Source organism: Lepidochelys olivacea (assembly GCF_965140295.1).
Source record: "Lepidochelys olivacea isolate rLepOli2 genome assembly, chromosome: 14".
Lineage (NCBI taxonomy): Eukaryota > Metazoa > Chordata > Testudines > Cheloniidae > Lepidochelys > Lepidochelys olivacea.
The window spans coordinates 37683319-37693517 of NC_140424.1; the positions used below are offsets into that span (position 1 = coordinate 37683319).

At 42.9% G+C, this 10199-nt stretch overlaps 2 protein-coding genes across 2 annotated transcripts; one reads left to right on the plus strand and one right to left on the minus strand.

Moving 5' to 3' along the window:
- Window positions 1-1379: 1379 nt before the first annotated feature.
- Window positions 1380-2360, plus strand: LOC311530594 (olfactory receptor 11A1-like; the record flags this gene model as incomplete). Its single annotated transcript, XM_084647411.1, has 1 exon — window positions 1380-2360. One exon carries the CDS (start codon window positions 1380-1382, stop codon window positions 2358-2360), a length of 981 nt encoding a protein of 326 aa, XP_084503537.1.
- Window positions 2361-9108: 6748 nt separating this feature from the next.
- Window positions 9109-9699, minus strand: LOC311530975 (olfactory receptor 14I1-like; the record flags this gene model as incomplete). Its single annotated transcript, XM_084648047.1, has 1 exon — window positions 9109-9699. One exon carries the CDS (start codon window positions 9697-9699, stop codon window positions 9109-9111), a length of 591 nt encoding a protein of 196 aa, XP_084504173.1.
- Window positions 9700-10199: the final 500 nt, after the last annotated feature.

Here is a 10199-nt window from a genome sequence, read left to right on the forward strand (position 1 = left end):
GAAGGTAAAGGTAAAGGTAATGTGTAACAGAGATCCTGTGTTTCTGTAAGACACAAGCTGAACAGACAGTTTTAGACGTGTGTAGAACACCCTGGGGTTACTCAGAGTCAGCCCTAGCCAGAGCTAGATGGCAGGAATTTGTGAGGATTTATGAGAATTTCTGCCTCCCCAGTCATTCACTGCACAAAAGCCACATATTCAGTAGGAGGAACAAACCTTAAAATAGGAAATCTTCAATGAGGTATCTAGCTAGCTAACTCTCTGTCTGCCCATCTGTCGCTATCTAGCCTTCCCTCCACAGTCTAGCTTTATTTCTGCCTGTCTATCTGGCAGTGTCTCTGTCTCTCCTTCATCTCTATCTACCTATCTATCTAACTTCATTCATTTGCCATCAGAGTGATTTCTAAGTTACAGAAGATAAAAGAAACCCTAAAACACATGAGTTTACAGTTCAATATGACGGCAAAAAATGCAATGTCTAGCGGATATGAAGAAGAAATAGGCAAGTATTAAAATGAATATTGTATTGTATCTCATATTTGCATGGCTAGTCATTCTGTTAAAACTCCCTAAACAAAGACATAGAATAACAAACAAACAACTACTATTGTACTGCTTAACTCAAAATTCACATACAAATTCATCACTAACTAAGGTATCAGTAAAAAATGCAGATATGTGTGTGAGAAGGAAGTAGAATAATGAATCATAGATCTGAAGGGCTGGAAAGGATCTTGAGAGGACACCAAGTCCAGCCTCCTATGCTGACCATCTAGACCATCTCTGACAGGTGTTTGTCTAAGCTGCTTTTAAAAAAAACAAATAATGGGGATTCCACAACCTGCCTTGTAACCTGTTCTGGGGCTTCCCTATCCTTAGAGTTAGAAAGTTCTTCTACTGTCTAAACCAAATCTCCCTTGCTGCAGATAAAGCTGATTGCTTCTTGTGAGACCCTTAGTGGACATAAAGAACAAGTGATCCCTGTCCTCTTTGTAACAACCTCTTACATGTTTGAAGGCTCATCAGGTTCCCCCTCCGTTTTTTCTTCTCTAGACTAAATATGCCCAGTTCTTTCCACCTTGCTTCATAGGTCGGATTTTCTAAACCTTTTATCGTTTTGTTGCGTACTTCTAGATTCTCTCCAATTTGTCCACATATTTCTTATTCTGTGATTGCCAGAACTGAACCTAGTCCTCCAGCTGAGGCCTTCTCGGTGAGCTTATGCTCAAATACATTTGTTTTTGTTAAAAGAAGAGGAGTACTTGTGGCAACTTAGAGACTAACAAAGTAACTCCCTCCCCACAAAGGTATCTGTTTCATGTCATATTTCACAAGCTATCATTACTACTTTTTAAAAATTACTTTTCTTGCTAGAATCCATGGCAGACACAAAGGAGATAAATCAAACGTCCATCACAGGATTTATCCTCCTGGACTTTGGGAATCTCCATGAACTGAAAATTCTTCTCTTCCTGCTGTTTCTGGCGATCTACATTGTGACAGTGGCTGGGAACATCCTCATTGTTGCACTAGTTGTGTCCGATCAGCACCTTCACACCCCCATGTACTTCTTCCTGGGGAACTTGTCCTGCTTGGAGACCTGCTACACCTCCACCATCCTGCCCAGGATGCTGGCCAGTCTCCTGACTGGGGACAGATCCATTTCTGTTCGTGGCTGCCTGGTACAATCTGGTATCTTTGGTTCTCTGTTAGCTGCAGAATGTTGTCTCTTATCAGTGATGTCTTACGATCGGTATTTAGCCATATGCAAACCACTGCATTATGCAGCCTGCATGAATAGTAGATTTTCCTTCCAGCTAGCAGCTGGGTCTTGGCTAAGTGGGTCTGTAGTCAGCAGCATCACAGTATGTTGGCTATCACAACTGATTTTCTGTGGCCCCAATGAAATTGACCATTTCCTTTGTGATTACACCTCATTGATAAAACTGTCCTGCAGCGACACCAGCTTGATGGTTCTTGTGATTTCCCCTGTCTGCTTCATATTCATTCTTCCCCCATTTCTATTAACCCTGGCATCTTACATGGCTATCATCAGCACTGTCCTGAGAATCTCTTCCAGCGCTGGGAGGCAAAAGGCTTTTTCCACCTGCTCCTCTCACCTCATCGTGGTGACAATTTTCTATGGGACCCTATTCGTTGTCTACATGCTCCCAGACACTGCTGCACTGCGAGACCTGAACAAAGTGTTCTCCGTCTTCTACACCATCCTGACTCCCGTGGTCAATCCCCTCATCTACAGCCTGAGAAACAAGGAGGTCAAGGAGGCCCTGAGAAAAGCTCTAAGTAAGACTATGGCTTTTATAACCAATCACAAACTTTTTTCTCAACATTTATTGTAAGTTGCAATAAAATGGATATAATGGGAGCTCATCAAGTGGTGTAATATAGCAAACCACAGCGCACGTGGGAGCCCTGAATTATTCGAGCTGTTCTATTACCTACAGTGAGACCCCTGGTGTGCAGGAAGGCCAGTTTCTAAGTAATGATTGCAGCGCCAGGTATTCGCTGACTCATAAGGCGCGGTCTGGATGGACCTGGATCTGCCTGGGGTAAAGTGAGCTAAAGGAGCTGCACTGCGACATGGGCAGAGCATGTCCAGCCCAACCTGAACTGAACTCCACTGATGTCAGTGAGGACTTAAGGGGGTTATTCGTGATGAAGTTCCCTACAGTGCAGCAGGTCTACGCGAGGTATACGATGTTTACAGTGTTGTTTTAGCTGTGTTTTTCCCCAGGATATTAGAGAGACAAGGTAGGTGAGGTAATATCGTTTATTGGTCCAGCTTATGCTGGTGAAAGAGACAAGCTTTGGAATTTACACAGAGGTCTTCTTGAGATCGGGGACAGGTACTCGGCATGTCACAGCTGCATACAAATGTGGAACAGATAAGGCCTTAACACATTGCAAGAGGATATTCAAGGTGAAGTGGGCAGTTAACACCTCTCCAGTCACAGGACAAAAAGGATTGGGGTATGTCTACACTTAGGACTGGAGGACAGTCCCTTTTTTGCGCTAAAACTGCTGGACTGTCTACTCTTGTTAATGACTTTTTGCAGTGAAACTGACAGCTCTGGGATAGCTGCCCTACAGCGCTGCTCTCATCGGGGATGGAAGTGCTGGTAGTGTAAACACTCTCTGTCGCCTCAGGAATTGAGTGAGTACACAAACCAGCGCTTTACTTTCACCGGTCCCCTATCACCAGTGAAACTTACAGCATTACAACTTACAGGTTACAACTTAATAATTAAGGCCATGATTTTTGCTGTGTAGCGGATTTATGAATTTAAGTATCATGAAACAATTACAACCCATACTCACTGGGGACCACATCCTGAATGATATCTTTCCGGAACCCCCTCCTCTGGCCTTCAAACACACCCCTGCAACCTCTCCAACCTCATTATCAGAAGCAAGCTCCCCACACACCAGGAGCCACCAACTCAAAGCGGCACCAGCCCCTGCCATTACAACAGATGCAAAACCTGCCAGCATATCTCCACTGCCACAGTAGTCAAAACCCCCCACAACACACATTTCCAGATCCATGTACCCTACACATGCCTATCACAACATGTGGCATACCTCAGTTGGTAGGCAGTCTCAGAGCAAGCCCAACCACATACCAAATAGCAGGGAGAGGAGAAGGCCTCTCTTATAAACTTTAGCCCACTGCTTAGGGCACTCACTAAGAATGTGGGAGACCCACAGTTCAATTTCCCCCTCTGCCCGAGAGGAAGAAGGGAATTGAACAATGGTTCTCTACATTTTAGATACATGCTCTAACCATTGGGGAAAAGATAGGCTTGAAGGATTAGATTTGTATCTCTAAATGTCCCATACACATCAATTTTACAGTACACACAAAAAAGAATGAAAAAAATATTTCCGTTGCTAAGAATAGAAATTTACAGATAGGCAAAGTAAGAAAAATGCTGCTTGAGAATTTATTAGAGTTTGATTTAAGGATATTTGCCTTGTATATTTGGACACGTGATGTTGTCAGCGTGTGTTGTAATGGTTGTAAAGCTTTAACTTTTAAAAACCAACATCTCCTGTCATTAAAGAATTATTGTCTGAGGAGCTCTGTTGTGTGACTCACCCTCACAATTTCCCACACCTCTGATTAATCAAATAAAATAATTGATTTTAATTTAATTTTATTGATTAAATCAATAAAAATCTGGAAAAAACAATACTTAAAACTCAAATGCAAAAATTGATAAAAATAGAAAAAAATGCTTAAAAGTACACACTGATATTATACGCTGAAATTATAAAAAAAATAAAAATTGAATTCTGCCAAGCCTAACTAAAGGATATCCCAATGTGGTGCTCTTCCAGTCTCTCCTGTTGAAGCTGTTGTACTGTATATAAACAATTAAATATGCACTGGGCCTCAGAGTGAGCAAAAGTGACTCTGTATCCCAGTGGTCAGGTCAGTCATTGAAGAGATGGAAGATCCTTGTGCTAATTCCTTCTCCTCATCAACCAGAGGCCCTGCCCCCGCAACGCCTCTTCCCCAAGGCCCTGCCCCCACACTGCTCTTCTCTGAGGCCCCGGCCCCACACCGCCTCTTCCCCCAAGGCCCCGCCTCCACTCCACCCCTTCCCTCGAGGCCCCACCCTCATCCTGCACCTTCCCCCGAGTTAAAGGTAGGGATTTCAATGAGTGTTAGGTGCTCAGAGGCTTTTGAAAATTCCACTAGGCACCGAAATACCTTTAAGAATCTGCCCAGAAGTAAGTGTAGGTGCCTACAGAGTTAAGTGGAAGCAGAGCGAGTGTTTGTGGATTGCAGTGGTGCCTAAAAGTGCCTAAATCTAGTCTTGAGGTGCCTAAGTCCCTTTGTGGATCTGAGCCTGGGTAACTAGAGGTTACTGGAATCTTTTTCATTCATTGAAGCAGGAAGCCACTCATATACTATGAATTTTAGTTCCTTTTCACCTGGTCTGCTGCTACCAGACCTATTGATTGAGACCTTTACAGAATGGCTCTGAGATATTTGTGTGTTACTCCAGTTACACATTGATCGAAACTCCTGAAATCAAAGCTATTGTGCTGACATAAAGCAGGGTGCTGAATCATGGCTAGTATGTTGAAAGTTCAGTCAGAATATCAAAGTGTTAATCTTCACATGGCTAGATAGTTATCATTTTCCCCATTTTGTAATCAGGAAGATCAAACAGAAAATTATTCTTATTTAGCATTTCTAGAACACCACAAATGGTTGCGTGGAAATTTAACATACAAATAAAGAAAAAAATATTTTGCCCCCAAATCACATTGTGCTAACTACTCTGATTTTGTATGATTAATTATTATTATTATCGTTGTTGTTACTGTTGGTTTTTTTTATTTTAAATTCATATAAGAACATTTTATAAAATGTTAAAAACATGCTTAAAAACATGACAATACATCAAATTACCAGCCAGCCATATAGATAGATAGACCCCACTCTCAGTGTCACCCACTGACTGGCACGCAGCTCCCAGTGTCCACTGGGCACCCAGCTCCCTGCGCCTCCTGGGAAATTCCCAGCCCAGGAGCCTCCCCCCAGCAGGATATTTTGCAAATGGCAAAATTTGGAAAATGGTAAGAAAGTGCGGGGGAAAAGGCCCTACTTCTTGACCTTCCTCTAACTTTTGCCATTTGGAAAATAAAAATTAAGGGTTGAAAATATTACTGTCAGACATAAAGCATACTTTCACTGTTAAAGAAAATGCTTTCAACACTTAACAATAGTCAGTGTTCGGTGGAAATAGTTTGGAAACAGGAAGAAAGTGTGAAAAAACCCAATGCTTTCCCATAATACTTTCCTATGGTTTCAAAATTTCTTTCAGGAAAATTGGAATTTCCAGACAGGAATCTTTCTAATGGGGATATTTCCCATACAATTTTCCACAGAAAAAATCCTCATTTTCCCACCAGCTCTACTCAACATCAAGAGTTTTCACATTATCCCCAGAAAGAACAGGGAACCTCTATCCATTCACAGAACAGGTCAAGTGTTCACTTCAGCAATGCTCCGCCCACCTCAGATCCGCATCATCTCAGTTAAACATGACCCATGTGCAGTGACGATCAACGAGTTGTTTGTGAGCCACGTGTTCTACATCGAGCTCTCAGTGATAGCTTCAGAATGCATCATTTGGGGTGAAATATTACCCTCCCCAGAGTGCCAGCATTAGGCCTACACAACACTTCAGACATATTTTGAGGACTTAACTAGGAGTCAGGTGGTGCACAGGTCTTGTATTGATCTTCTGAACAGCAGTGAGTTTCACCCTTTAAGAATTTGGGCCTGGTCCAAAGCTCACTGACTTCAATGGGAGTCTCCCCATTGACTTCATTGGGCTTTGGTTCCTTCCCTAATAGGATTGAGAGACTCAGGAGTTGGCCAAAGGTTCCCTGAGAAAACTTTGTCGTGTACCTAGAATGGAGAAATTGGAGAACAACCAGCCAACTGGCCTACTTTATATGAGCCAGTTCTCGGAAGGAGAGGGAAGTATGAATGTCCACTGCCTTGCAATTTGTGCAATCATTCACACCTCTGAATGAGAATATAAATGCTCAGGACCTATTTCCTCATTGACTCATAGATATTAAGGTCAGAAGGGACCATTATGATCATCTAGTCTTACCTCCTGCACAATGCAGGCCACCAAATCTCACCCACTCACTCCTGCAATAAACCTCTCACCTGTGTCTGAGCTATTGAAGTCCTCAGATCATGGTTTAAAGACTTCAAGGTGCAGAGAATCCTCCAGCAAGCGACCCGTGCCCCATGCTGCAGAGGAAGGTGAAAAACCCCGGGGGCTTCTGCCAATCTGCCCTGGAGGAAAATTCCTTGCCGACCCCAAATATGGCAGGAGGAAAATTCCTTGCCGACCCCAAATATGGCAATCAGCTGTACCCTGAGCATGTAGGTAAGACTCACCAGCCAGATACCCAGGAAAGAATTCTCGGTAGTAACTCAGATCCCACCCCATCTAACATTCCATCACAGGCCATTGGGCCTATTTACCATGAGTAGTTCATGATCAATTAATTGCCAACATCATGTTATCCCATCATACCCTCTCCTCCATAAACTTATTCAGTTTAATCTTGAAGCCAGATAGGTCTTTTGCCACCACTGCTTCCCTTGGAAGGCTGTTCCAGAACTTCACTCCTCTGATGGTTAGAAACCTTCATCTAATTTCAAGTCTAAACTTCCTGATGGCCAGTTTATATCCATTTGTTCTTGTGTCAGCATTGGTACTGAGCTTATGCCTCTGATGGCCGTGTAGTCCCTTCTGATTGACACTGGTGTCAGTCAGAGAAGAATCAGGCACTATCATTCTGCTCTGCTAGCATTTTACATCAGCTCTGTGATTGCTTTCTGCAAGTGTAATCGACTACAGAAGCTGCAAGGCCATGGAGATTCATGCCATCATACTCCATGGTTTCTTTCAGACCTTGGCCGAACAGGGCAGGGATGAATGAAAATTTGGAGGAACTTTCCTCAGATATAGACACCTGTCCCATGAAGGAATGACTGAACCACCAGCTTACCTTGCCACAGTCAACCAATCACAGACATTCATGATTAAATGAATAGCATTTGGACAACATTAACCCTAAAGGGGCAATGAACCGAGACGTGATGCTGTCCACATGCCCTTCCCAGATCCATGCAAGCCCTTCCCAATAAATACAGGTATCTAGAAGACAATCATATACACATGTGATTTTTTCAGTGTTTCAATCAGCTACAGAGATGATCATTATTTCTGAAACTTTGATGACTTTTTTTGCCCAGATTTTCTAATTCCAATGCACACAAAAAGTTGACAGAATGGTAACATTTTATGTGTTTCTTTTTGCAGTTTTTCGACACCAGTTCAACCATAGCATTGAATGCCATTGACTTCAAAGGAGCTACTCCAGATTTGCACAGTTGTGTAACTGACATCAGAAAAAAGATGTGTACCCAAATTACTTTCTATGAGAAAATATTTTTCTTTTCATCATGTCCCGCAATATTCTCCTCAGAGCCTCTTTCACCTCCTTCTTCCTCAGGCTGTAAATAAAGCGGTTCAAGGTGGGTGTGACGGTTGTGTACATCAGAGACAGCACTTTGTTGCTGTCTGGTAAGTTAATGAGTCTTAAATAGATCAGGCTGCTGCTCCCATAATACAGTGTCACCACAATGAGGTGTGAAAAACAGGTGGAGAAGGCTTTGTGTCTGCCTTCAGCCAATGCCATCTTTAAGATGGTGGAGATAATAAAGATGTAGGACACAAGGATGAGGGTAAATGGCATGAAGATGACCTATATAGCTGTTGTAAACAACTGCATTTCATACTGAGAGGTGTCAATGCAAGAAAGTTTAATCAATGGGGGAATGTCACAGAAGAAATAGTTAATCTTATTGGAGACACAAAATGGCAAGGTGAAACCCCGGACTGTCTGTTCTAGGGACACCACATTACCACTGAACTATGAGAGAACTGCCAATGAAAGGCAGACCATCCTGTTCATGATGAGCCTGTACCTCAGTAGGTTGCATATGGCCATGTAGCAGTGTCATAAATATAAAGAAAAGAGTAGCACAAAATCCCTCCTTGGTGGCTGTACTGAATCGCTTTACCTGTAAGGGGTTAAGTAGCTCAAATCACCTAGTTGGCACCTGACCAGAAGGACCAATGAGAAAAGAAGATACTTTCAAATCTGGGGTGGGGGGAGAGAGGGCTTGTTTGTGGCTCTCTTTGTTTTGTTCCCTCTCTGGATGGAGGGAGAGACCAAGCAGGTACAATATCTCTTGAAAACATACCTGGAAGAATCCATCTAAAATTACAGAAATTGTAGGTAAGGCAAGGAATTGCATTCGATTCTCTTTTGTTTTGGCTTGTGAATTTTCCTCTGCTAGAAAGGTAGTTTTATTCCTGTTTTTGTAACTTTCAAGCTCAGCCCAGTGGAGAATCCTCTGTGTTTTAAATCTTTGTATTACTCTGTAAAGTTACCTTCCATCCTGATTTTGCAGGTGTGATTCTTTTACTTTTTTCTTTATCAATAAAGTTTTTCTTTGAAGAACCTGATTGATTGTCAGTGTCCTAAAGACAAAGGGTAGCTGGGGGACACCACAGAAGAACTGATGCACCATGTTGCCTCCACAGAAGGATATTTCTGGTAATAGGTTTGTTTCTGGTAATAGGTTTTTCCAGTGTGCACTGCAGAGTAGAGAAGAACATTGGTCCAAGCACTGGCTGCCATTTGGACACAAGCTCTTCTGTTCATAGCTGTCTCGTAGTGCAGGGGTTGACAGATGGTGACATATCGATCGTACGCCATGATGGTCAGTATAGCAAAATCTGCTGAAGCAAAGAAGACGACGAGAAAGACTTGGGCAACACATCCAGAATAAGAAATCGATCTTGTGTTCATGAGGGAGTTGGCCATGGATTTGGAGATGGTGACAGAGATGGAGTCGAGGTCTAGGATGGACAGATTCATCAGGAAGAAGTACAGGGGGGTGTGAAGGTGGTGGCCAAGAGCTATGGCTGTGATGATGAGAAGGTTCCACAGTAGGGATACCAGGTAAAGCACTAGAAACACCACAAAGTATAAAATCTGCAGTTCTGGAACATCAGAGTACCCCAGGAGAAGGAATTCGGTCATGGTGGTTTGGTTGGACATTTTCTTCCTCAGTACACTGTGTGATGGCTGCAGGGGGAATGAGAAGGACCATGGTCAGGATTAGAGCAACAGAGGGAATTGCCCTGATTCCTCTTTCTCTAATATCTCATTATATGAATATCAAAGGTGCACAGAACTCGTCACTTACAATGAGTAGGTGTTGGTAGTGCTCCTCACATCTGACAATCAGTCCGTCATGTTATCACACTATTGTAAATTGGGTCAGATCCTTTAAAGTCAATAGAGCTTCATTACTTTACCCCATCTGACGATTTGGCCCACGATGTTACTTGTTAAACACAGCCTGATTCCCACGTAGACACACACAACCTTCTAAGTAGCAGCTCATCTGTGATTTTTCTACCCCAAGCTCTCTGCCTAGACGGCCAGCTGTCTGCTTCCAAATTGATTTATGGCACCAACTCCCAGCTGAAATTCGGCCGGCGTGTAACAGTGGACAAAGAGTATCCCTCCATTATCACTGTGTTGTATTGTTTACT